This window comes from Lampetra fluviatilis, chromosome 10 (genome assembly GCF_964198595.1).
Source record: "Lampetra fluviatilis chromosome 10, kcLamFluv1.1, whole genome shotgun sequence".
In the NCBI taxonomy this organism is placed as follows: domain Eukaryota; kingdom Metazoa; phylum Chordata; class Hyperoartia; order Petromyzontiformes; family Petromyzontidae; genus Lampetra; species Lampetra fluviatilis.
This window is the reverse complement of record NC_136284.1, coordinates 482,898-510,013: the sequence shown is the minus strand read 5'-3', so window position 1 is coordinate 510,013 and position 27,116 is coordinate 482,898. Positions and strand designations below refer to the sequence as shown.

At 49.0% G+C, this 27,116-nt stretch overlaps 2 protein-coding genes across 5 annotated transcripts; one reads left to right on the top strand and one right to left on the bottom strand.

The window, feature by feature from the left end:
- Positions 1 to 67: 67 nt before the first annotated feature.
- COMMD3 (COMM domain containing 3) lies at positions 68 to 14,637 on the bottom strand. Of its 2 annotated transcripts, none has more exons than XM_078860077.1 (8): positions 14,325 to 14,637; positions 13,780 to 13,909; positions 10,326 to 10,389; positions 4,073 to 4,107; positions 3,366 to 3,426; positions 2,750 to 2,806; positions 2,568 to 2,627; positions 68 to 1,675 (listed from the first exon to the last, which is right to left on the bottom strand). In XM_078860077.1, exons 1-8 carry the CDS (start codon positions 14,458 to 14,460, stop codon positions 1,658 to 1,660), a joined length of 561 nt encoding a protein of 186 aa, XP_078716203.1. In that variant the 5' UTR covers positions 14,461 to 14,637; the 3' UTR covers positions 68 to 1,657. The 2 variants fall into 2 exon arrangements, with proteins under 2 accessions (XP_078716203.1, XP_078716201.1); XM_078860075.1 differs by having other exon boundaries at positions 68 to 1,657.
- Positions 14,638 to 14,678: 41 nt separating this feature from the next.
- DNAJC1 (DnaJ heat shock protein family (Hsp40) member C1) lies at positions 14,679 to 25,338 on the top strand. 3 transcript variants are annotated; one of them, XM_078860074.1, is made up of 12 exons: positions 14,679 to 15,119; positions 15,504 to 15,605; positions 16,058 to 16,104; positions 17,036 to 17,207; positions 19,031 to 19,134; positions 19,531 to 19,624; positions 20,324 to 20,402; positions 20,519 to 20,700; positions 21,596 to 21,715; positions 23,430 to 23,478; positions 24,144 to 24,589; positions 24,934 to 25,338. In XM_078860074.1, exons 1-12 carry the CDS (start codon positions 14,940 to 14,942, stop codon positions 24,997 to 24,999), a joined length of 1,641 nt encoding a protein of 546 aa, XP_078716200.1. In that variant the 5' UTR covers positions 14,679 to 14,939; the 3' UTR covers positions 25,000 to 25,338. The 3 variants fall into 3 exon arrangements, with proteins under 3 accessions (XP_078716200.1, XP_078716199.1, XP_078716198.1); XM_078860073.1 differs by having other exon boundaries at positions 24,108 to 24,589; XM_078860072.1 differs by having other exon boundaries at positions 24,060 to 24,589.
- The last annotated feature ends 1,778 nt before the right edge of the window (positions 25,339 to 27,116 follow it).

The window sequence follows — 27,116 nt, the reverse complement described above, 5'->3', positions numbered from 1 at the left end:
CAAGACTCGCACATACAGCACAACCCCAGAACATCATGCAGCCTCGGAACTGCACACACCACAAATGCAGATTTCAACGTATTTAATATAATCATAACTCATGAGCATCACACAGCAGTTGAAACTAAACACACAGCTGCATTGTCACCAACTTAAATTACCCATGGACATAGGCGGACAACCCCTGACGTGCAGACACCATCATCATAACTGTATAGGGAATATCGGAATGCAATCTGAACGAAGCAATTTAATGATAACAAACCATCCCGCTTCGAACCGGTGAGATTACTGGTACTCCCTCCCAAGACCCCGTCTCGTTTGTGCCAATCTCCCAGGAACATGGCCATCTTTACCACAGGTCAAACCCAGACCTATTTCCCAGTCAGCCTGGGTCTATCATCAAAACTGTGCAGAATACTACATTAAAGTTCAACATAATACTGAAATCTCAGTACAAAATCTATTTCTGCCACCCAGAGGTCAATTGCCAGGCGGTCCGGGTCAAACCCAGAAGTGTCATCCTGATCTTTCCACGATTACCATCGTCTCCAGGAAAGGTCAGCTGAGATTAGTCCTCAAAATCGTGCAATGTCACCCTCTAAAAATCACAAGTGCTTTAAAAACTAAATTCAACGCGTGTTTTGTAATCTGGAATAATATATCTCCTGCCCACCACTGCGTTTTGAACGTCATGTACATTGGCCTTGTAAAACAAATGCAACACACCATGCGTCTGCAACCATGAAATTCACAAGCGGCAGTGTTCAGCGTGGGCTCTAACAATGCAGAACTGCAGGTCACGTGCCTCTCTTCAAACATTGTAACAAACACTATGTATCACACACATTTCCACATGTTTATATTAGAGGAAAGTCATACATCAATGGTTTAATTTTAAATAATTTTTCACACTTCCTAACCTCCCATGTAAAATATGAATCATTGAGCATGTGAAACGGTATTTCTAGGAGTACATGTGGAACTTGGATGTTTTAAACATCCACATTTCAATCCAAAGAGAAGTGTCATAACAATTATGAAAATGTCAAGTGAATGCTTGGGCCTTCAAATAAACATTGCATTGCCTTTTCACTGTACAGTATACTATTTATTTAAAAGTAGACCATACAGTTTCTTTATTAAATGTCACACATAGGCATTTGCAGCCAATGCTATTATTCATAATTGACTTTTGGGTAAGGCCACACAAAGATCTGACCAGTACGTGACCTGACCATTATTGCACACGTGACAATTTAATTTAGTTTGGCCGTGTCGTATAGTGGAGGGTCTTGCAACTTTATTTTTGCCAGATCGTTACATGGCCTGAGCCAAAATTGTATGGTGAATCTTATTAACTTCCGTTTTATATACTAACTAAAGCGATATCACTGAACATTTTTGGATATTTTTATCACTCCAAAAGGACGATGAAAACACCTTGTAAAACGAATGCTGCTTAAGAACATAATATGCATGTGTCAAGGCCAAGGCACGTCGAGAGAGTTGTTGGAAGAGCACCAGGTGCGAGTGGAGACTTCATTAAGGGTGTGGGACTTTGTTGCCGCTTTCCCAGCCAGCCATTGTGACAACTTCAGACTTGGGCTGCCTTCTCTAGACTCTTGGCCGCGTCTTTGAGTTTTCCCAGCAGATCCTACATACGGCACAGTTTCTGTGATTATATAAAACAAAGTAATGCATCACTCTAGTGTGCATACATCACAAATCAAGTCACAGCATTATCATGTTTAGACAAAATAAGAATCAGTTTATATGCCTCCTTCCCATATCCGTCTCTCTCCACATCCATTTTTTATATACTCCAATTTCAGCAGCATTGGTTTAATTCAAGCAAACTCTAGACCAGTTGTGTCATTTGGTATCCCATCAGCAATCAGGCTTGATTAAACCACTGCTGGTGAACTGCCAGGTGTTTGTTTACAGGCAAGGACCCTCTTAGATATGGGTCCTGGTTCGACACAAAACTGTAAAATATATGATTTGAAGCTTTCGTGACTGCAGGAATATATCTTTGTATTTGTTGATACTGGGTTGGCAGTGACGCATGAGCACAAATAACAAAACTCAACACGACTCTTGTTTACCCAGAAAAGCCTCACCGAGCCTCAAGACTGTTTTCAGGAGTCTTCCCAAGATTTAACAGTAGAGGGCGATGTTGCAGTCGGAGGCGATGTGTAATCCCAATAGGGTAATTGGCAGCACTTTTTTACAGCAGGGTATTTGGCCATTCCCAGTTACATTTTATGTTTTCTTTAAATTATGAACTATGCATCAAATTATTGAGCCAACAATTTGATTCATGATTTATTTCTTAGTGGGCCAGGTAATGATCTGGCCAAATGTGTGTCATAAGACCCTCCACCACTGAACATAGCCATACAAATCAAATTGTCACGTGTGAAAGCATTGAATCCACCAATTATTATAATTTCAGCTCAATGGTAAGTTGAAAAACTATTCTCACAACCACAATTAGCATTAGTATCTGACCTAACCCAAAACTAAATTTGTATTAAGTTGCTGCTGTTCTATAAGTTCCATACCTGGAGTTGCTCCCTGTTGCAAGTGAATGTTACAGGACAGAGTGAAGCTTCACATCCAACCTAGGGCACAGAATATCGGCACACACAACGATGTATTAAGCACCAACAATGCACCTCACCATCTAGACACTGCCTGTAAATGTGTAAATACCTATGAGCAAAGAGAGATAATCTCTTCTCACCTCTGTGTGTAAGGTGATCTGGTAGTATGGCTCATCAACCTTCTGCAGATGACTGTTCTAAAAGGTAGTGAAGACACAAGTTATAACAGCTGCTAAACATAAACATTGTAAAATGCTATACCACATCACTGCAAATGACATAACATGATATTTAAACATTTCAGCGAAGGGCAGTCTTCACAGAACGACTGCTATTTTATAATCCGTATCATCTGTAAGGAACTGCCACAGTGGTGTAATGGTTAGGCTGGACTTGTGATCCAGGTCACTGGTTCTATTCGATCTCCCGGCGAAGCAGTTGGAACCATCGTTCAAATTCTCAAATCCTCCCCATCGCCTCTGCTCCCCACCCAGCAATATGAATGGATGCACCATGGTCAATCGGTTGATTGTGTGGTGGGGCAAAGTGAGAGCACACCTAACTTTTCCAACACATGCGGTCAACGTGGAAGAGTAGGCCAAATTCCCTCTAGACTTGGCTTTAGTTGAGGGCCTTCTGCCAGCAATGGAATGAGCATGCAATTGCAGGAATGCACTATTATCTTCACCTTTACAAATTGCTAAAATCTTACTTATTGGGAATGTTATAATGTGCAGTCATGCTATGTTCACACACCTTAATGTGGTAATCCAGACGCCAGGTGACATCAACAAGTGTCCGTGGTGAGTGACCCAATCTGCATTTTCCATGGGTATCAATACATAGGGAATCCAGATATGACACTTATAACAAACATAGCAAAATATCTTCTCCCTGTTCAGAGTTGGGAAATTAAAAGGCTCATTTCAAATGTAAAATTTAAAGTATATTTTAATGTAAAAGGCTCAGTAAACATATCCATTGCAACTATAATTTCTGCAGGTATTCAATTGTTGTAATTATATTCTCTACAATGACACTAATGATTATTGTGTTATGTATAATATATATTTGCGTCGAACTAAGACCCATATCTAACAAAGAGGGGGGCCCTTTCCTATGAACTTCTGGCAGTTTGCCAGCATCGGTTCAAGGCAGCCTGACTCTGGCTTTATAAATTTAGCGTCTGATCAGCAGTGTTAAACCAATGCAGCTGAAATTATAAACTCCCAGAAGACCGTGTGGCTGACAGGATGTGTTAAAAAAAACGATATTTTTTAATGACGGATATGGAAAGGAGGCGTATTGTCTGCGTATTTACTTTAACTAGGTTTTATTATAATTACCTATGGATTTGCATTCTTTGAGCTTACTGCAAAATCATTTCATGGTATAACTTTCTGCATTGAGTAGTAATAGTAAAGAATAATTCCATTAACAAGTATACTACATGTCAGACTTACCGTCCAAGCAGCAGTATCATATCAGCTAGATTATCCTGTGGGCAGATAATGCATGGGTTTACAGTATTTCATAGCAAGTTATGAGACACAAATAACACAATACAAATTACTCATAATAATTTGTGCACGCTGCATTATTCTTGTGTGCCAGCATCATGGTTCAAATTTACCGTATTCGAAAATTACCTGAAGATTACCAATTTGGAATAAGCAAAGTGAGTATCGCCCCCTACTGGCACACTAAGGCCACTTACAGGCAAGTGCCAAGTCACCTTGTGCCGCACAGGGGAAACTGGCACTTGGTCCTCCCTTGAAATGTCCAAGATGAAATGTGATGTAAGTTGCTTTTTGTGTATATGTAATGTAGTAACTCGGCGGGAGACGACTTCACGGGTAACACACTCTTTACTTTATCAAACTCGTTCACAGGTGACTAACACCTACTTCGTATCTCGGGTGACAAACACCCACTTAGTATCTCGGGTGACAAACACCCACTTAGCTACTTGGCGACTAACGCCCACTGAGCTACTCGGGACACTCCCTGCCCGGGGTATCCGTCTCGACTGTGGGTCCCCAGCCCGACCCACGGGGGCGTCGGACCCCGGGTCCCACAGCCTCGCCTCCGAGCCACACAGGGCCCCGGTCCCCACAAGGACGGCGGGACTAGGGGTCTCGGGGCACTAGGTCTTCAGCTCCGTCTTCGGGTCTTCAACTGGGTAACTCTCCCCGAGTGCTCTCGCGCGTCCCCCTTTATACCCCACCTGCGGACGTCGCTGCGAGCACCCACTTATTCGACCAATCGCTGGGCGCTGGCTACGATCCTCTTTTCCCACATCTCATCGTGCCTCACCACCCACGCCGCGCCGCCCCGTCATCTGTCACTCCCGGCGCGCGCGTCCACACCACGCCCACAACGCGTGCCCAACCCCGCACCCCGCGCCGCCCCGTGATCCATCACTGTCACAGTCGGCGCACGTCAATACCACCACTACATCACCCCCTACCACTTAGCTCGCAGCCGACCCGGCTGCTATAAAAATATACAAACCGCCCTGTGTGCCCCGTAACACAACACAACAACAAGAACAACAACTAACGTAACAACACAACACGACGCGAACACTACCATCCGCAACCATCAACCAATGCCACCGCGGCAATAGAACAATATATACAAACCGGCGAGTGACAATAGCAATGTGTATGCAGAAAGGAAAATAAATGGAAAATTTTTTTTTTCTTTCGACTCGTGCAGTGTCCCATCCTTTCCGAGCGTCCCTACAACGGGACATTACCCCGGCAGAGGGGAACACCGGGCGAGCTCGGTGTTGAGAAAAAAAACGTCTTCATGAAAATTGTTGTGCCCTAGCCCGAGTCCGCCTTGCCGGTCCGTCGTACGGCACCAGACGCGGTTGAACGTCCGGTGGTGCCAGCGGTTCAGAAAGACATCGGCCAGGCACCGAGGACCCGTGCGTGCCGCGGGGTTCAGGCTCCCGACGGTTAGCAGCCGTCAAGCCCGAGGCACCTGGGGGTGGGTCAGGTGGAAACACGTGAGGAGCAGCCTGCGACACCTCCCTCCCCGAGTCGACGGTCACATCACACGCCCGGTCGTTACGGCACAGAACGGGGTCACACGGTGCCGTATAGGGCTTCAGTCGGGAGGGGTGCACGTACCAACGGCGTTTTTCCCATTTAATCTGTATACTCTGGGGTCGTGCAACCCGCACAATTTCCACCGGTCCCCTCCAAGGTCTCAACAACTTGGGGGACGTAGCCAACGGTGCATGTGGACAATGCAGCCAGGCCTTATCGCCTGGTTTCCAATCATGCGTATGCACCCTCCGCTCATGCAATCTCTCGTTCGCAATTTGCCGCGACCGCGAATTCAACCTCGCCGCCTCCCGTGCTTCAGTCAATTTTGCGATATTAAATTTGATGTGGTCTGCCAATTTAGATTTTGCACGTGGCTGGGAAATCCCCAGTTGGACGTCCATGGCCGGATCGGCCTCCCGCCCATACATAAGAAAAAATGGGGAAAACCCCGTCGCCGCATGAGGGGCCATTCGATAGGCCGCGAGTACCCCCGGCACCTGTAAGTCCCAATCAACCTGATCGTCGCAGACCTGTTGGCACAACATAGACGTAATCGTCCTGTTCAGACGCTCAACCATCCCGTCAGTCTGCGGGTGGTAGGGGGAAGTACGCACTTTCATTGTACCCAACAGGTCGCACACCTCGCGCAACAAACCGCTCGAAAAATTATTTCCTTGATCCGTCAGCAAGCGTTCGGGGGCGCCCTTGTCCAAAACATAACCCTGGACGAAGGCGTCCGCCACCGCTGCAGCCGACTGGTTGGCGAGTGGCCATGCCATGGGCCATCGGGTGAAGTATTCTACGCCAACCAGCAGGAACCTATTTCCCCTCGGTGTAGCAGGAAAGGGCCCCAAGATGTCCAACGCAACCAATTCGTTTGTGCGCGAAACTTGAATGGATTGCAGCGGTGGATTAGCTGCCAATGGTGGCGGTTTTCTTTCGGCGCACCCTACGCATCCCTTAAGAATGTTCGCCACGTCGTTACCCATCCCCGGCCAATAATAGTCTCGCTGGATTAGGGCGAGCGTTTTTTGAAAACCCAGATGCATGAGCCGTTCATGAGCTGCCAGAACGACCTTACCCCGCATAGCAACAGGCACAACGAGCACGTGACCCCGGGACATGTTGTCCCACTTCATCAAAAGGCCCTGTCTGCACACCCAGGAACCGACCCGCGCATCCCCTACCTCGGGAGCGCCAACTTTTCGACGTAGCGTAAGTAGGGAGCTGTCGGACATTTGGAGACGGCCCCACTCAATGAGGGGCAATGACAACAGCGAATCCCTCCCCGTGGGAGCGTCGACTCCCAATTGCACTTTGGACAAGTTAGCAGAACCGGCACACAACGAGTCCAACCACTCTGTCCCCTCATCACTTGGAGGATGCGACTCGACAGTGAAATCCGCTTGAGACACGAGCCGTTCCTCAACGGGTAGCGGCGCGGCGTGAGCCAGCACCGTTCCCTGCGCAATTTCGGCCGGCCGCGACCCCGTATTCAGGACCCTTACGAACGGCTCACTGTCCCCTCTCACCATGGTTTGAGCAACCGCTAAGTCGAGGCCCCTTCTGGCCCTGTTAGACGGCCCCAACGGCACCCCCTGTGCCACCGCGCCCACCTCGAGTGGCTTCCTCAACCGACGGGGTACCAACATTTTCGATCCCGGGGGCACCCTTACAGTCTGAGTTGCCAGCGCCTGCACCGTCGCACAAACCGTGCGTATTTTGGTAGGGCTCGTCAAGAACGCAAGCCGCCGACCTGACGGAAGCTCAATGCAGGCCTGATCTATGAGAATTTTGATGGGCATTTTGGACAAAAAGTCCGTACCTAGCAAACAGGGAACGGCCAGCGATGATGATACAAAAATAGGGCCCGCCAATTTGATGTCACCAATGCAAATAGTCGCCCGAATCTGGCCGATGATCCCCAGGGATCCCCCATTCGCCGCATGAAATGGCACGTCTACTGGCAGAAGGGGTCTACTTTGGACGGGAAGAATGTTATAAATAAGGTCCGAGATGATGGTGGCCGACGCACCCGTGTCAACAAGCACCCGGACCTCAACCCCGTCAATGAAGCCCGTTACCACGGACGACCCGGCCGACGCAGCCACGATCCTGTGGGCCAATTCGGACCACTCGACTGCTTGCGGGCCGCGTACGGACCCCCCTCGCCGAAATGAACCCCCGGCACCCAGCCGCGAACCCCCCACCGCCAAGCGGCGACCCGAATGTGCCGTGTTTGTGGACCGAACGTGTGAGGTGCCGCGACTTGCCGGGTTTTGTTGGGATGACTTGTGGGCCTGGTCGTCGTCCCGACGTGGTCCTGTGGCGCGCTGACGCGGGGCCCGGCACCCGGCTGCGACGTGACCCCGAAGGCCGCAGTTGTAGCAGACGACGGACGTCGTTGGTTTCGGTTGCTCCAGCTTGCGGGGTGAACGTGTGGGCGAACGACCTCCCGTTCTCCACTCCCCCGGACGCGATGCAGCGAAGGCCTGCTCCTGATCCGCAGCTGGCTGAGGTTCGGCGATCGTGGCTGCCAGTACCGCGTTCCCCGCCAAATTGCAGACGACCCCCGGCCTGCGTTTGAGGACCTCGTACGCGTGAATGCTCGTGGCGATCGCCAGGGAGCAGATATCCATCTCGTCCGCCACATTGATGGGGACCCCCAACTCGTGGGCCAACACCAGCAGCTGCTCCGTCACCATGGCGTCCTTCCCCTCCTTATCCATGCGGGGAAAAGCTGCGTCCGCCAAGGCGAGTAGTGCCGTGCGATAGGCGAGCGTCGTTTCTCCAGCCACCTTCCGCCGATCGTAGAACTGGTGGCGACACGTGGAGGGCGGTCCGAACACCTTCGCCATCAGGTGTAGTGCGGCCTGGAGCGTAGAGCGGGACGACCTTGCAGCAGATGTGAAGGCTGCAAGCGCGTCGTCGTCGAGCATCGCTGGCAACGCACGCAGGGCAGTGGTGTCGGACCACCCCGACATCTCCTGATGAGCGAGGAACCTTCGTTGGAAGGCTCCCCAGTCGCCCCCATCCGCCTTGAACGCCGACAGCGCGGGCAATCTTTGCTGGAGGACCCGATCGTCGTCGACGTCGGAGAGATTTTCCCGCGCTCCGCTGTAGTTGTGTAAAATGTCGGCTCGGTTGTCAGGCGCAAAATGGAGAGCTCCGGTGCGCGCTGATGATGTGGGCTGCGCTGAGCGGAGGTCTCCGGTCACGTGGTGTCCGTGTTTCCCGCCAATCAATGGCGGCCCCTCAAAAACGGCGGGAACTTCCAGACTTTTGGCGCGAAGCGCCTTTTGGCGGGATCCCGCCAGCCTCGCTCCTTCCTCCAACCCCGCAGCCATTTTCTCGCCCGCTGGAACGGAGATCTCCGCCAAGATTGCAGCGGCGGCGAGCAGCAACTCCGCCAACCGGGAGTGTGCGTCTTGGAGGCTGGTGTCGGAGGCAAGCAGAGCGTCGGCCATCACCGCGAGGTGCTGCATCGGCGGCCACTCCTCGTCCTCTCCTCCCGAGGTTGGTGTCCCCGGTACGCCGTCGTCGTCCCGACCTCGCTCGTGGGTACGGGTAGTCTTCCTCGTGTCCATACTTCTTGAAGACAGGTTCACTTCTGACGCCAGTTGTAATGTAGTAACTCGGCGGGAGACGACTTCACGGGTAACACACTCTTTACTTTATCAAACTCGTTCACAGGTGACTAACACCTACTTCGTATCTCGGGTGACAAACACCCACTTAGTATCTCGGGTGACAAACACCCACTTAGCTACTTGGCGACTAACGCCCACTGAGCTACTCGGGACACTCCCTGCCCGGGGTATCCGTCTCGACTGTGGGTCCCCAGCCCGACCCACGGGGGCGTCGGACCCCGGGTCCCACAGCCTCGCCTCCGAGCCACACAGGGCCCCGGTCCCCACAAGGACGGCGGGACTAGGGGTCTCGGGGCACTAGGTCTTCAGCTCCGTCTTCGGGTCTTCAACTGGGTAACTCTCCCCGAGTGCTCTCGCGCGTCCCCCTTTATACCCCACCTGCGGACGTCGCTGCGAGCACCCACTTATTCGACCAATCGCTGGGCGCTGGCTACGATCCTCTTTTCCCACATCTCATCGTGCCTCACCACCCACGCCGCGCCGCCCCGTCATCTGTCACTCCCGGCGCACGCGTCCACACCACGCCCACAACGCGTGCCCAACCCCGCACCCCGCGCCGCCCCGTGATCCATCACTGTCACAGTCGGCGCACGTCAATACCACCACTACATATAGAGTGCTGTGATCGGCTCCGGTGGATAGGCTGCTCTATCAGAAACAAATTATTAGGTGTTTAATATTAATAACGTTTGTGCTGATAATAAGTTTAGGATGTTACATGGCTTTGATGGATAATGGTCAAGAATAGTAACGGAGTGGCAGACAAGGAATGGAATCTGACCGAGAAGATCGGAGCAATGAAATCAGTTTGTGCTGGATAAATTGTAGCATTGCAGGATCGTGAGAGGTGGCGCTTTCAGAAAGCCTTCATCGAGCAGTGGACTGATCATGGCTATGCAAATATTACTCAAACCCCACGTCTGTAATTTGGCAGATCCAATTTCCACCCATCTCCATAACTTAGTTTCACAGTCAACAAGTGTGTTCACAACATGTCCAGGACATACCTGGTAAGCTGTAGTAAATATCGCCACTCGGTCAGCGCTGAACTTAAAATCCTCCATCCATTGCCTGGAAAAACAAAAGTCATAATTTGTAATGAACAAACATTTAGTCCGAGTAAAGTTGTACAGGTGAAATAGATAAAACACCTTTCTTGGCAGGACCAAAAATAAGCAGATAACCTCCTTCCCACATCCCTCCCTCAAAATAACAAAATAACGGTGAAGTTTTTATACATCCCATATTTTCAGCGGCATTGGTTCAACACGTTCAAACTCTTCGCCGGCTTAGACAATGAGTGTCTTATTTGCAGTCAGGCTTTCTTGGTGGGTTGGGTTGGGTGGTTGGGTTGGGTTGGGTGGGTTGGGTGGTTAGTGGGTGGATGGTTGGTGGGTGGGTGGGTGGTTGTTTGGTTGGTGGGTGGGTGGTTGGGTGGTTGGTGGGAGGGTGGTTGGTGGGTGGTTGGTGGGTGGTGGTGGGTGGTGGTGGCTGGTGGGTGGTGGTGGCTGGTGGGTGGGTGGCTGGTGGGTGGGTGGGTGGCTGGTGGGTGGGTGGCTGGTAGGTGGGTGGGTGGCTGGCGGGTGGCTGGCGGGTGGTTGGTGGGTGGGTGGTTGGTGGGTGGGTGGTGGGTGGGTGGATGGTGGGTGGGTGGTTGTTGGGTGGTTGGTGGGTGGGTGGTTGGTTGGTGGGTGGGTGGTTGGTGGATGGGTGGTTGGTGGGTAGATGGTTGGTTGGTTCGTGGGTGGGTGGTTGGTGGGTGGATGGTTGGTGGGTGGGTGGGTGGATGGTTGATGGGTGGGTGGGTGGTTGGTTGGTGGGTGGGTGGGTGGTTGGTGGGTGGGTGGGTGGTTGGTGGGTGGGTGGTTGGTGGGTGGGTGGGTGGGTGGGTGGATGGTTGGTTGTTGGTGCGTGGTTGGTTGGTGGGTGGGTGGTTGGTGGGTGGTTGGTTGGTTGGTGGGTGGGTGGTTGGTGGGTGGGTGGTTGGTGGGTGGGTTGGTGGGTGGGTGGGTTGGTGGGTTGGTTGGTGGGTGGGTGGGTGGGTTGGTTGGTTGGTGGGTTGGTGGGTGGGTGGGTTGGTTGGTGGGTGGGTGGGTGGATTGGTTGGGTTGGCTGGTGGGTGGGTTGGTTGGTTGGTGGGTGGGTGACTGCGTGGGTGGGTTGGTTGGTGGGTTGGTGGGTGGGTGGGTTGGTTGGTTGGAGGGTGGGTGGGTGGGTGGGTTGGTTGGTGGGTGGGTTGGTTGGTGGGTTGGTTGGTGGGTGGGTTTGTTGGTGGGTGGGTGGGTTGGTTGGTGGGTGGGTTGGTTGGTTGGTTAGTGGGTGGGTGGGTTGGTTGGTGGGTGGGTGGGTTGGTGGGTGGGTTGGTTGGTGGGTGCATTGGATGGTTGGTTGGTGGGTTGGTTGGTGGGTGGGTGGGTGGGTTGGTGGGTGGGTTGGTGGGTTGGTGGGTGGGTGGGTTGGTGGGTGGGTTGGTTGGTGGGTGGGTGGGTTGGTTGGTGGGTGGGTGGGTGGGTTGGTTGGTGGGTGGGTGGGTGGGTGGGTTGGTGGGTGGGTGGGTTGGTTGGTGGGTGGGTTGGTGGGTGGGTGGGTTGGTTGGTTGGTTGGTGGGTGGGTGGGTGGGTTGGTGGGTGGGTGGTTGGGTTGGTGGGTTGGTTGGTGGGTTGGTTGGTTGGTTGGTGGGTGGGTGGGTTGGTTGGTTGGTGGGTGGGTGGGTGGGTTGGTTGGTTGGTTGGTGGGTTGGTTGGTTGGTTGGTGGGTGGGTGGGTGGGTTGGTTGGTGGGTTGGTTGGTTGGTGGGTTGGTTGGTGGGTGGGTGGGTTGGTTGGTGGGTGGGTGGGTTGGTGGGTGGGTTGGTTGGTTGGTGGGTGGGTTGGTTGATGGGTGGGTTGGTTGGTGGGTGGGTGGGTTGGTGGGTGAGTTGGTTGGTTGGTGGGTGGGTGGGTTGGTGGGTTGGTTGGTTGGTGGGTGGGTGGGTGGGTGGGTTGGTGGGTGGGTGGGTTGGTTGGTGGGTGGGTGGGTTGGTGGGTTGGTGGGTGGGTTGGTTGGTGGGTGGGTGGGTTGGTTGGTGGGTGGGTGGGTGGGTTGGTTGGTTGGTTGGTTGGTTGGTGGGTTGGTTGGTTGGTTGGTGGGTTGGTTGGTTGGTTGGTTAGTTAGTGGGTGGGTTGGTGGGTTGGTTGGTGGGTGGGTGGATGGGTTGGTTGGTGGGTGGGTGGGTTGGTTGGTTGGTTGGTGGGTTGGTTGGTTGGTTGGTGGGTGGGTGGGTGGGTTGGTTGGTTGGTGGGTTGGTTGGTGGGTGGGTGGGTGGGATGGTTGGTGGGTGGGTGGGTTAGTTGGTGGGTTGGTTGGTGGGTGGGTGGGTTGGTTGGTTGGTGGGTGAGTTGGTTGGTGGGTTGGTTGGTTGGTGGGTGGGTGGATTGGTTGGTTGGTGGGTTGGTGGGTGGGTGGGTTGGTTGGTTGGTTGGTGGGTGGGTTGGTTGGTGGGTGGGTTGGTTGGTGGGTGGGTTGGTTGGTGGGTGGGTTGGTTAGTGGGTTGGTGGGTTGGTGGGTTGGTTGGTGGGTTGGTGGGTTGGTTGGTTGGTGGGTTGGTTGGTGGGTGGGTGGGTTGGTTGGTGGGTTGGTTAGTTGGTGGGTGGGTTGGTGGGTGGGTGGGTGGGTTGGTTGGTTGGTTGGTGGGTGGGTTGGTGGGTGGGTTGGTTGGTTGATGGGTGGGTGGGTTGGTTGGTTGGTGGGTGGGTTGGTTGGTGGGTGGGTGGGTTGGTGGGTGGGTGGGTGGGTTGGTTGGTGGGTGGGTGGGTGGGTTGGTTGGTGGGTTGGTTGGTGGGTGGGTGGGTGGGTGGGTGGGTGGGTTGGTGGGTGGGTGGGTTGGTTGGTGAGTGGGTGGGTTGGTGGGTGGGTTGGTTGGTGGGTTGGTTGGTGGGTGGGTTGGTTGGTGGGTTGGTTGGTGGGTGGGTTGGTTGGTGGGTGGGTGGGTTGGTTGGTGGGTGGGTGGGTTGGTTGGTTGGTGGGTGGGTGGGTGGGTTGGTGGGTGGGTTGGTTGGTGGGTGGGTGGGTTGGTTGGTTGGTTGGTGGGTGGGTTGGTTGGTGGGTGGGTGGGTTGGTTGGTGGGTGGGTTGGTTGGTGGGTGGGTTGGTTGGTTGGTGGGTGGGTTGGTTGGTGGGTGGGTGGGTTGGTTGGTTGGTTGGTGGGTGGGTGGGTGGGTGGGTTGGTTGGTGGGTGGGTTGGTTGGTGGGTGGGTGGGTTGGTTGGTGGGTGGGTGGGTGGGTTGGTTGGTGGGTGGGTGGGTGGGTTGGTGGGTGGGTGGGTTGGTGGGTGGGTGGGTGGGTTGGTTGGTGGGTGGGTGGGTGGGTTGGTTGGTGGGTGGGTGGGTTGGTTGGTTGGTGGGTTGGTGGGTTGGTGGGTGGGTTGGTGGGTTGGTGGGTCGGTCGGTCGGTGGGTGGGCTCCGGCTCGAGTGCTGCCCCTCACCCGAGTCGAGCGGGGTCGAGGCCGTGTCGAGCGGCCTCCAGGGCGAGGGCAAGCAGCCCCGAGTGGCACAGCTTGAGGGTGGCCGCGCTCACGGCTGCGCCGCCCGATGACTCCTCCGCACTGCGGCTCCCTGTGGTGAGGAACACGGGGTGAGGAACACGGCCACGAGACGAGGCCACCACTCACCCCGCTCCTCCGCGACCACCACTCACCCCGCTCCTCCGCGACCAGTTGGACGCCACAACCACAAGGCCGTCTGTCTGTCGGGTGAGTGGTTGTGTGAGTGGTTGGGCTAAGAGGTGGTTGGGTGAGTGAGCGTGAAGAGTTGGCTGTGTGAGTCAGGTAGGATTTTAACCTCGCGGAAGACCCCTCGGCTCGATCACCTCACTCCTAGGACCCTCACCCCTCTCACCTCACCCCTCCCCCTCACCCCTCCCCTGACCCTCACCCCTCGCCTCACCCCCCGCCTCACATTCACCGCTCACCTCACCCCTCGCCTCTCGCCTGACTTCACCTCACCCCTCTCACCTCACCCCCCGCCTCACCGCCGGTCTCTGTATCGCCGAGCGCCGCGTACGCGCCCCGCACCGCGGCGCGGAACGCGGCCGCGTCCATCAGCCCCGGGTCGGCGCTCAGCTCCACGCCGAGGCGCGCCGAGCCCGACAGCTCCATATCCGTCATCGTCTCTCACGCCTCTCCTCTCTCTCCTCTCTCTCCTCCGCACTGTGGCCTCGGGTAGGAGAAGGAAGCCTTGAAGCAGGAGAAGTGGGGAGGAAGAGGAGGAGGCCCCGAGCGGCAGTCGGAAGAGGAGGAGCGGCAGTCGGCGTCAGGGATTCGGGGTTAAAGGTAGCGGCCCGGCCTGGCAGCAGCCGGCGCCTGCCTGTGGCCTCGCGTTAAAGAACAGGAATAAAGTAACAACAACGAACGACAACAATCGACAACAAACAACAGCAGCGGCAGCAACAATCGACAACACAGCGACAGCCACGACTCCAGTCCACGCAACGAGACACGGCTCCGAGGCTTTTTGCCACGGGGCCCTGATTATTATTCGTGGGCCCTGAGTGGCCGCATTGGCTCGTTGAGGAGGCCCACCGAGGTTGCCCGAGTTGGGCCCCTTCTTCCCAATCTCCCCCTCGTCCCCCCCTAGTAACTGGGCCATGCGGGCTTCAGAGCCCCCGTGGGGTCCAAATGGCCTAGGCCTGATGCTGCTTCTGCCTTTGGTGGCCCTGGGCCCAATGCTGACGTGTGTGGCTGCGTGGGAAGCCACGGACATGGAACTGTTCGATCTGGTGGAGGAGGTGCAAAGGAATTTCTACGATGTCCTTGGCGTTGACCAGGTACTGGGGGGGGGGGGGGGGGGGGGGGGCCTTGGGACATTCGTTGGAATTATTGATGGTTAATATACTACTGGGAATGGCGTGTGCTTTCCCTACCGCAGTATACCTTGATGCCGCATATACTATTGTGTGTTTATTCTGCAGGTGGATATGTTGCATGAACATTGATGGTGCATATGGAGATGTCTACAAAGTGGTAGTGCAGAAGGAGATGTCTGTTCAGTGATGGTGCAGGAGATGTCTGCTCGCTGAAAGTGCAGATGGAGAGGACCCATGCTCTGTAATGTTAATTTGTCGGTGTCGGTGGCTAACAGCCGAGTGGCACAGCCTGTTGGTCTGCAACTGCACGTAATCTACCTACCCTGTGTTACGTCTCCTCCATAGGCGGCTCCCCCCAGCGAGATCCGCAAGGCGTACCGCCGCATGTCCCTTCTCCTCCATCCTGACAAGAACAAGCAGGACAACGCAGAGATGCTCTTCAGACAGGTTTGGTCTTGCTTTCGAATATCAAGTTTATTTGTGGAATCAGGTCAGAACTCCAGAGATCAGGAAAGAGGCTCATTTGCAAGTTACCTGGGTCACCAAAATGACAAAAGCAAGAACATATAAAACAAGCATAACAATTAAGAAACCAAATAGATATCATAGAAAAAAAACGTGTTGCACGAATTGTAATTCATGTGAAATGAAAACCACTCACAGTGCAATTACTTTTCACACTCCAAATAGACGTAAAATTACGTTACAGAAACTTAAACATGCATTTATGGTGATTATTGCACTTTTGTCAATCAGCAACAATGAAATGTTGGATGTTGGGAATAGTCTGAAGTCAAGGAATGTTATGCATGTGAAGGTTTAATCATCTGGCTTTCGTAACGAGTAATGCAACACCTGTGCTCATCTCAGCACAGTAACTGCTGTGCGTCTTGTTACAGCTCGTCGCCATTTACGACGTTCTGAAGGATGAGGACAAGAGAGGGAGGTGCGTGTCCTGGCCAGAAAAGCAGAGCGGCATGCACTGTGCTTCCCCGGGGCAGTGCTCCATGCCGTCTGCCTCTTGAGCGCCAGTACTCGTCTGATATTTAACGCTGTACTCCATTAATGCAAAGACAAATTCGGCCGGAGCTGGAACACTGTTGCCATATCTGGGTGGAGCATCCAGCTCCTACATCACTTCACTTGATAGAATTCAACATAAAATAGAGTGATTGTAATCCAGCATTCACTGATTCACTCCAGTCACTGGCGGTCACTCACCTCTGTCACTCTTCTGTTGCTACAACCATGGTTACTGTTCCTGTGAACATCACTCATTGATTCCGCTTCCCCTGTTAATAATCGCAACATGTAATGCGCAGAGTATTCACTCACGCCAAGAGAGAGAAAAACTCTAGATACTCAGTGTACCAGACTGTTCATCTCATCCCCACTGTTTAGCTATCACACTGCACGGCAAAATCTTTCTTCTGCCTTCTATGCGCCCCTTTAGAATTCCCTCCCATTGTTTCTATTCTCATGCTCTTATAATAACCTTGCTCAATTTAAGAAATGTGTTCACTCTTATCTGTTACAACTATGATAGTGCTGTTGCTGCCACCTTTGGCCCAGTGCACAGCAACTGTGTAAACACAACTTCATTTCTCAAATTTAAATAATAAACAATAAACAACATTTCTGTTCACAAAAAAAATTATGTATTTTTCCACATACCATCAGCCACAAGAATTTCTGGGAGCACATGTTTTAAACAGCAAATGTGATGTGTTACAAAATACCTGGCAGATATTGGTTGATGAATTGAGAAAATACCCTTGCTTATTTAGAATGTGTAAGATCACAAGCATGTTTTTAATTCTTAGAATTGGCCATATAACACAAGAAATTAATGTGCACACTTTGGCTCTGGTGTGCAGATATGATATAGTTCTGCAAAATGGGCTGCCGGATTGGAGGGACACAGTCTTCTACATCCGACGCGTGCGCAAGATGGGTCTCACTGAGTTTTCACTCCTCCTCTTCCTCATCCTTACTGTGGGCCATTACCTTGTGGCCTGGTCAGTCTACCTGGAGCGACGCTTTGAGCTGGTACACACTTTTTCCTGTTTGAATTTCTAAATCATCTCAATGCACAAAACCCGGCCATCCAGTTCACCATGGAAATGGAGGTGAATAACACACTCCCTTTCCTAGATATTTTGCTTGGACATGGCCTAAATGGAAAAATGACACACAGCGTTTACCGAAAGGGATCGCACGCTGATGCCTATCTGAATGCAGATTCGCATCATCACCCGGCTCAGAAATCCTTTCTTATCAAGACCCTCATACATCGGGCTAAAACAGTGTCAGAAGGTGAAAGTCTAAGGAGAGAGATTAAACATGTTAAAGAAGCACGACAGAATGGCTACAATAATGCTCAAATTAACAGCACTGAATGCCAAATCACAATTGCAAAGCAACACTGCTGAAAGTGATCAGATTATTAAAAAATTAAAGTATCATATATCGCAGGAGTCACTAACAAATTAGCCCGTGTTTTGCAAACGCAAAACAAAAATAAAGTTAGATTTGGTACAGGACACAATTCTAAAACTAGTATCTTGTTCTAAAGACGAATTACCTAAATTATCAACAGAAGGTGTATATCGGATTAATTGTTTATGTGGCAGATGCTATATTGGATAGACAGGACGTAACATCAGCGTAAGCCTAAAAGAACACCAAATAAATATTCAAGTATCTCAAACACAACTGTCAGTGGCAGAACATGCTTGCCAACAAGGCCACTCAATTGATTTTGATAACCTTGAAGTGTTATGTAAAACGAATTATTATTGGCCAAGACTAATTAGAGAATCAATTGAAAGAGAGAAATACAAATAATTTTAAACGCTCCGACAGCGACAGGCTTAGTGCGGTCTGGAAGCGTATTATTCAATAATACATATTACAATTCCTTATAAGGGGAAACACATACTAATTAACTGATTACTAACTAGTATATAATTACAATAACCCCTCCCCCCCCTCCTCCATCTCTGATTTTTGCACCTGATTGGATATAGTGATTGGGTTCAGTTATTAAATAATACACACTACAACTCCTTATAGAGGAATCATAACAATTAAGTGATTACTAATCTATTATATAATCATAATACCGCCGTCTCTGATCTCTGCACCTGATTGGGTTAAATGATGAAGTCACCCTGCTGTTCTATTTAAGATCGGGAGCAAGTGGAGGGCTTCACTATTCTGGCAAATCCCCCGATGATGCTGGATGTAATTACCAGCGAAACGTCGTACTCAAATTGTAAATGTTGTGGATTCACTCTTCAACACACTGGTGGGCTGAAGTAGTAACTATTTGTCTTTTTGTTTACATGACAAATCCCTTGCTGATTGGCCTTGTCGGGTGGTGGAGGGTTTCGACAAATTTATACTTGCGCGATCTAACCCAAAAGCCTTTATTATGAAACCTTTAAAATGTATTTGACATTGCACCAATGTGTATCACTCCAGTCACTTGCTCACCGGTTGTCAATTGCCTCAATAATACTAATAATTACATTTTATATAGCATCGTTCATGCAAAACTTCATCAGACAATGCTGTACAAGACAACAGAAAAATAATCTTATATCTTGCCCCCCGCAAAAATAATTCTTCACTCTTCTCCTATTACTGTGGTTACTGTTCCTTTAAACTTTACTCATTGATTACTCCACCCATGTTGAGAACTCGGCCTACCACACTGACTGCTTCCTCACATCCATGCTGTGTTCAACCACCACACTGTAGGTCACAACTCATGTCTTTCCGCTTTTTCTCTTGCACTGCTTCACTTTGGAATTACCTCCCAACGTCTTTTTTCTCCGAGCTCTAATTGTAACATTCTATTTTTGCAGCAAGAAGTGTTCACCAAGCGCCGGAAAGAAAAGAAACGGAAGTTTAATAAAAGCAGTGAAATGGAGGAAGACATAATTGAGACTCTCCCAGAAGAAGTGAGAAGGTATAAACTGCATGAGCACACATGTTCTCTGTATTGGTCATCTTTCTTGTGGCTTATGAAAAAGCTATTATTGTGAGTAATATAGCTATTCAGTTTCTTTGAGCATTTGGTGAATTAAATATAAAGTTAGATAGTCCGTGGTGTGCAGCTGTTAGCCGTAGTTGCACACACGAGAATCTCTGATTCTCCACTTGTGCATTAGGTTCTATATTTGTACAAAGAGGAAAGGGAATCATAATTCGTTTCTTTTGGGTTCATTTAGGTATAATGTAAATGTTTAAATATTATACATAGATTATCTAACCCAAAAGCAACTAATTACGAATCATAAAATTGGTTGTGAAAGTCTACATATAGGAGAAGGGAATGAATGGCTCGTGTTTTTGTTAATTCCAGGCTTCTGGTCAAGCCAACACTTTCAGATCTACTACCATGCATTTTTTGCCGGCAGTTCCTCCTGCTGCTGAGGTCTCTGCCCTCTCTCTATCAGGTGAGTTCAAGTTTCAAAGTGTTTTTTTAACCAGGAGATAACTGAAAGAGACCAGCAGAGTCTCATTGCGAGAGTGACCTGCATCACTAAATGACAAGCAATAACACAAAACAACTACAGCAATGAAACAAGTAGAAATTGGAGCATAAACAAATACTAATTACAGTGAACACCACCAAATAAAAATCTGAGAAGAAACAACTCGATAAAAATCAGGGCAAACAATAACATTACAGAATATATAAAAACAGTGCACAAATGTTCTAATACATTAAAATACATTTCTTCATTCAAAATTTGTCTTGGAGAAAATATTTTTAAAACCCATTCATAATAAAATTAAAAGTAAGTTACAGAAACCTCAACATTTGACACATGTCATGTATTTAACATGTGTTAACATGTGTCAAATACATGACATTTGACGTGTCAAATAAATGACGTGTCAAATACAGCTGCAAATAAAGTAATACAGAATTGTCAACTCGTCAAACCATGATACAGATGGAAGAGTAATCCAGGATCTTGAAGCAGTGGATTTCCAGGTGTTTGCGCATTCACAGATAATTTATAAGAATCGTGTGAAGGCTTTGTCCTGAGTACAATGCCAAGTTCTGTTCTGCTTGTTCCACGACACAGCACACACGATTGCCGCTGGAACGCCCGAATGTCTTCCCTGCTCTGTGATCTTCCCTACAGGATTGTGTGCATTGCTACCAAAGCTGGAAGAAGCGGAAATATGAAGCAGAGGCACCGTGTCAGTCTAAAGATGTAACAGGTAAAAGATAATTGATTATATAGCTTTAAGTCACAATGCGATCTCGGTAAGCAGGTGGTTCTTTACACGGTTGTGTGTGTGCACTTGTGCACGTGGATGTTCAATGCTTCTTGCAGAAGAGAAAAGACAGCCTAGGCAGCGGCGATCACGGCTAGAGGCCATTCCAGAGTTGGGAAGCAAAGAGGGCATTTTAGGGGGCCTCCGTGCACCCCTACCACTTGACGCACCAGCCTTGGAGGATCTGGAGAGGCAGTTGGATGACTGGCTCCAGGAGAAGCCAACTGAGCACAGACACAAGGTACACGTCTCACCACTATGCCGAGTCCAATGACTGTATACGAGATATATAAGTACTGAGAATATGCAAATTGTACATGTAAGGTTAATTAAGCTGAACATGCTAAAGCATTGCCATTGTCAATTTCTTTATGGTTGTTGATTGGTGATGTAACACTTACTGATTTACTCCAGTCACCCACTGGTTGTCTCCTTATTACTGTTCTATTGCTACTACCATGGTCACTGTCCCGTGAAGGTCACTCGTTAATTCTTCCACCTCTGTTGAGGGCTCTGTCCACCAAACTCCTCCATCCCATCCACTCTGTTCAACCACTACACTGCAGGTCACAACTCTTCTCTTTCTGATTCTGCCCTCGCACTGCTCCGCTTGGGAATTCCCTCTCAAGGTCAACTCGTGAAACATGTTAACTCTTATCTATTGCAGCTTTGAAAGTGATGTTTGTTGCTGGCTGCTTGACATGTTGGGCATTTGGGCCTGTAATACACCACCTTTCACTTCTGCAGGTGACTGCTGCAGTACAGTTGAACTTGACTTTTACAGTCATGCGACATCAAGGTGATGTGTTGGTGGTTCACATTTGTGTCACTAGATACATGCCATGAGTGTTGTACAAAGTCAGTGATTTTTTTGCTCAAATATGCATTCATGTGGTGCTCATCTCCTTTTAAATGTGGAAATTCCACGTTACTATGGTTGGAGCGAGTCTATGCATAGGACAACCTCTATTAACATCCCTGAAAAGTGGTAGTAATTTTATCAACCCCATAGAGATGTTAGGTTGAGTTAACCTTCCCCCCCCACCCCATCCAGGATTTGAACTCGCAACCTTCTGATCACAAGCCACTCCCCTCTACCACTGAGCCACATGACCGGATTTTTCTTTATTGAGCAGGATCAGGAGTGGACTGAGGAGGATGGCTCTCGTCTGGCTCGTCTCATGGTGAAGTTTCCCGGGGGCACCCCGGGGCGCTGGGAGAGAATTGCCAATGAGCTTGGCCGCTCCGTTGCACAGGTTTCCATTGTGTTGTAGCACGCATGCCGGAGCACTCACTCACATGACCCCCTGATATTACCGCACCCTGGGCCAGCCCTTATCATCTTGTCAGTCTCTATCATCTTTAGATCTATACCATTGCGGCTTAGTATGCATTATTTGGTGTTTTTTAACACTTTGTGTTACTGGTAACCGCATGAACAAATATGGTGAAACCGTTTAATACCACGTCTCGAATTATCTCCAGAACACAAGGGAGCTGCTATAATTTCCACCAGAATCCATTATTGGTTCCTGACTTGCCAAATCGGTAATCAATTCTCAATACTGTTACCAGTTTACCATTTAGCAACCCTGCAATATTCCATCTTGTCAGTAAAAAAGATTTGTTGCTCAAACATTGAGGCAGTGCTCTTATCCCATGTCAGCCCTGAGACAGTGGTGGACATTGCACATTCTTATGACAGGGCCAGTCTTTCCATAGGACAACCACTGTAGAGTTTCTTCTTCTTGGTTCTTTCGGTAAAGTCACGTAGAATGGAAATAATAAAATAATAATAATAATAAAACATAATAAAATAATTCTCACGACGTTTCGGCCACAACACAAGCAGCCGTCCTCAGCTGGAGAACAGGTCTGTCGAGAAGACAGAGTCTGAATGACACACCCCAGGCTTGGAGCGACTATTTAAGCTGGGATGGAGGGGGGAAGAGCGCCTTGACAAAAGAATTTGCATATCAAGAGGAATTTAGCATATTTATGGGAAATGCAGATATGCGATTAGTACTACTTGTGAAATGCGTAGGAGGTTTGGCGGGGGGTTTAAAGTCATTATGCCCGTGCATTATGCAGGATTAGCAGCATCAAAGGGAGGGGATAGGGGTAACATTAATAAAGGGAAGGAATGTTAATAGTATGTAGCTGTAGTAACTAAACCACCACGTAAACAACTAAAGTATAAACTACATAGTATCATCAGTATACTAAATATACTCTCCATTAAGGTGAGCTACTAACAGTAAGAAATACATTACAATTCTATGTCGCAAAAAATATAATATGCTTCCAGCTAAACTTTATTCTCTTACATCACACGAGTCTACACCGTACTATATACTGCCATAGACAAACCCAACATTAAATTATATACTGTATTATTATACACCACCTTATACATTGTAATATTACACTATGTATTATTCTACCCACCCTAATGTATATCACACTGCTGTATATTCACTATACAATTACGATACTATATATTACTTAGTACATTGTATTAAACATTGTAGAGTTCCCCACAATTTTGCACAATCATTGTATCCACCTCAAAGAGATGATGGGCTACATCCACTTCCCCAATCAGGATTTGACTTAACCATCCAACAAGGTGTCAATTGTGAGCCGCTTGCTCTACCGCTGAGCCACGTGGTTGGTTTTTAACTTAGGAACCCGCATCTCCGATCAGCACGGTTGCCTATTTTTCTACACGGTCAAAATGCACTGAGAGTGAATATGCCTGTCCTGGCCTCTTCCACTCAACCCAACAATTAGAATTTATTGTGAAAATGCACGTCGTCGTCGCACTCAGGATACAGACCCAAGTTAACGCGACAAACAAACTTCTTATCACAGTGACACAAATACACAAGGCAGGCATTCTAGACATCAGTACAAATCATTAACAGTTTAAGAGACACGTGTATGTGTTGCATTCTATTTTTACCAAAGGTTACAACTAAAGCAAAGCAAGTCAAGGAATCAATTACCCATACAGCAGGTATGTCTGTCAGTTAAACACACAATACATTGATTAAATATAACTTTTTATTTTTAGCTATGCCTCGCCCAAATCCCCATACTTAATCTATGAACAGATAGACATTGGTTACTTTGCTAAACCATGTAAGAACAGTGATTCTAAATGACCTCACAAACCTCTAACAATAGCACTGGGTTGTTTATTATGCCTTGTTGCAGCCCAGCATCTGTTTTATCATGTTTTATCATGTTTGTTAAAAGTCAGTGTTTTTCTGCTAAAATGAGCATTGAGGTCAGTACTCCTCTCCCATTTACAGCCCTGAGCCAGGGGTGGGAATTCCACATTCCTCTAATGGGGGCAGTATATCCATAGGATAAGCATTGTTGGCTTCCTCGCAATGTGGTACCAATTGTATCTACCCCAGAATGTTTAACTCAGACTTTAAATTTCAAGCCACTCAATCTACTGCTGAGCCACCTAGGATGATATAAGAATACTTTGTATAGGCCCATCATGTTGAATGAACACAAATGGGGATTATTAATCTGTTATTTACACTTTTTTTTTACTTGGTCTTCAACCCATGCATTTAATTCAAGGCCTCACCAAGCTCAGCACACTCAAGTCTGTCCCTTTGACCACATTAGCCGAAGAGACGGCGCCAAATTATGAGTATCACACAGAAGCAGACATGTGGAGGACTGAAGGGAGCAGTGGGAACTCGGAGAAACTGAGCGACGGAGAGCCTGGGGAAGGCGACAGGGATGAAGGTGGCCAGGAGGCAGCTGGCAAAAGGGACGGTGGAGGCAGGCGGAGACGTCTGAAGGGTGGCAACCCTGCCGAGCGGGCCGCCCCACCAAGCGATGGAGCCAGTGCCGAGCGGCAACGCGGGAGGAGGCAGAGGGACTTCCTGGAGGAGGAGGAGGATGGTGACGCAGAAGAGGAGCGACCTGGGAGGAGTGGGGAGCCAGTGCCTGGAGGGGTTCAGTCCGCAGGCAGCTCTGCAGAGGGTGGTCCAGCCTGGAGCCAGAACCAACAGAAGTTGCTGGAACTTGCACTGCAACAATTCCCGAGAGGAACCGCGGAGCGATGGGAGAAGATCGCAAAATGTGTGCCAGGAAAAACCAAGGTGAAAACGCAAAGCTTTGATTTGAAGTAAAATTCATTACCATCAAGAGATGATGTACAAAATAATAATTTGCGCCATTGTGTAGAATATGCTGGTAATTCTTTTTTTTTGTATATCTTATACGGTTTTGTGTCCAATTTGGGCCCATTTGCCAGTTTGCTAACATTGGTTCAAACAAGCCTGACTGTTGAGTTTGTATTGAACCAATGCTGCAGAAACTGCCCTCCCAGAAGACTGTGTGACCGATGAGATGTGTAGGAGGCTTGTTGTATACGAATTTTTTTTTCAGATGTTGATTATAATCCATTATATTACATTCATGACCCAAATATCTCTTTCTCCAGGATGACTGCACAAACCGGTACAAGCTCTTGGCCGAATTGGTTAAAAAGAGGAAGCAACAGAACTAGACGTCATGCGTGCTCTCCGGACTTCGTTACCAGTGAAGTGGTGAAGTGGTCGACTGCCTGTTAAGATGCATCCTAGCAACTCTTGCCGTTGATGGAAGAGTGGGCAATGTAGTATTCCAGGGATACTGCTTTGCGTGTTTTAATATCAAAACGAAGTTCATAGTAAACCGTGATTTTATAAGGCATTTTGTGATGGTATATTTAACATGCTGAGTTGTGACGTCTGGAGGTCACTTAAAAGTGTTTTCGTGAAAGTTGCTGCAAGTGAGCACACCACCGTGTTATATTTCAAGCCCTGGTACAACAATGTCCTGTGAGATGAATAAATACTTTTATGCAGTGCAGCTGTGCTTGATTTATTCTACACATCTCGCAATCTCATCTAAACATCTCAATATCGTTTACACATCACAATCTCATCCACATATCTCCCAATCTCATCTGCACGTCTTGCAATCTCATCTACATTCCTGGCAATATCATCTGCACATCTCGAATTATCATACATGTCGCGAAATTGTATTGACATGTCTCATATAATGGATAATGCTGGGACAATGAACAGGGGACACCCCCTGTGATGAATGAAGTGTATGTGTGATAGGGTGTTTTCAATGGAGGGATGCAGGCAAGCAATCTGTATTATGCCTTCTAGGACTTGTCCCATGTGCTGGCTAAAGTGGCCCCTCGGGATAACCCTGTGTGACTAATGCTTAAATGGGACATGACCCAGACACCTGGGCCGGATTTTTTGGCAGGCACGGGCAAGATCAGCTCGATTACAATGGTAGGAGCCTGCTAGACTTCTGTGCATCCCATAGACTTGTCATCGACATGCTGTTCTGACCGGCGCATCCAGACAACATCATGGATGGAGGCAGCGTCCTTGGACAAGAACATCTGGACTATATCGTGACAGAATCTCGTATGTCATTGACACCAGGACCTACTCGGGAGTTGATTTCCCCATTGACTATCGACTTGTCTGCAAGATGTTGAAGGATGCGTCGACCATACATCCACTGCATTGGTGAGCATGCACCTACAGAACTCCATTCAAACCCACAATAGCATGGTCTCCACTAACTGATGAAAGTGTCAGTTTAACACGTTAGCTTGAGCGACCAATATCCATAATAGAAGTTTGTGAGTTAGATCTCATAAATATAAATGTGTTGTTAAACCTGCCACCACCCGACAGCCAATTAGTAAGGTTTGTCACGTTAACAAACAGTGTGATGTACAGAGGCGCACACACTATAGTTGGAGGCAACACGTTTAATAAACAACCTACTCTGAACACTTCGGGTTCTATAGCTGGGGGGCCGTCCATAAATGACGTCACGCACCTGGGGGGGGGGGTCAGACATTTGTGACGATGTGTGACGAGTGGGGGTGTGGTTGAGAAATGTGACGTCACATCAAAATGCACAACTTTAAATAAATATAGACAACACGTTCTACTTAATTAAATAGACGTTTTAATAAATGTTTTCTCCTACAACATCAGAGTGCAGCACCACATTAAATACGCACTACAATGACAATAGTTTAAAGCGATTTGAAGCATGTTTTTTTTTGGGGGGGTGGGGGCAGAGCTTTGTGACGTCATATTTGAGGGGGGTCTGACTTTTTGTGACGCCATGTGATTAGGGGGGGGGAGTCAAAATCGTCAAACATTGCGTGACGTCATTTATGGACGGCCCCTAGGTGTAGCTCGCGGGCCACAATGGGTTCTAAAATTTGACAGAGGGGCCGGGCCAGGAACAGATGGATGGAGTGTTTGTGTGAACTAATATAAATGACATGTAAAAATCATTACATGAAAGGATTTGGCCTTTAACAGGTAGCAAAGCATTTATTTGCAAGGAAATTTAACAAATTGCACGAACATGAACAATACAAAAACATGTCGTAACGTGACTGATGAAACATCATGAAAACATCTGAGGCCTGCACCCAAACCAATTACCTCACTTGAACTTATTTATTATCTACATTAACAGGTTAGAGCAGCCACGCAGGCTGTGTAATGGAGATTTGGCTCTAACCTCGCTGCAGCAACAGATCATCACTTTCAGTGGGAACAGTGTTGTTGATCTCCCATTTTTGCCAGT

What these genes read in the sequence shown, in the direction of transcription:
- COMMD3 (XM_078860075.1), bottom strand. Translation starts at nt 14,460, where the DNA reads ATGACGGATATGGAGCTGTCGGGCTCGGCGCGCCTCGGCGTGGAGCTG. An exon ending in CGGCGATACAGAGACCGGCG is followed by an intron (nt 13,910 to 14,324) that starts GTGAGGCGGGGG and finishes TCCTCACCACAG; the next exon opens with GGAGCCGCAGTGCGGAGGAG. An exon ending in TATTTACTACAGCTTACCAG is followed by an intron (nt 4,108 to 10,325) that starts GTATGTCCTGGA and finishes ATCTGCCCACAG; the next exon opens with GATAATCTAGCTGATATGAT.
- DNAJC1 (XM_078860072.1), top strand. Translation starts at nt 14,940, where the DNA reads ATGCGGGCTTCAGAGCCCCCGTGGGGTCCAAATGGCCTAGGCCTGATG. An exon ending in CAGAGATGCTCTTCAGACAG is followed by an intron (nt 15,606 to 16,057) that starts GTTTGGTCTTGC and finishes GTCTTGTTACAG; the next exon opens with CTCGTCGCCATTTACGACGT. An exon ending in CTCTGCCCTCTCTCTATCAG is followed by an intron (nt 19,625 to 20,323) that starts GTGAGTTCAAGT and finishes TCTTCCCTACAG; the next exon opens with GATTGTGTGCATTGCTACCA.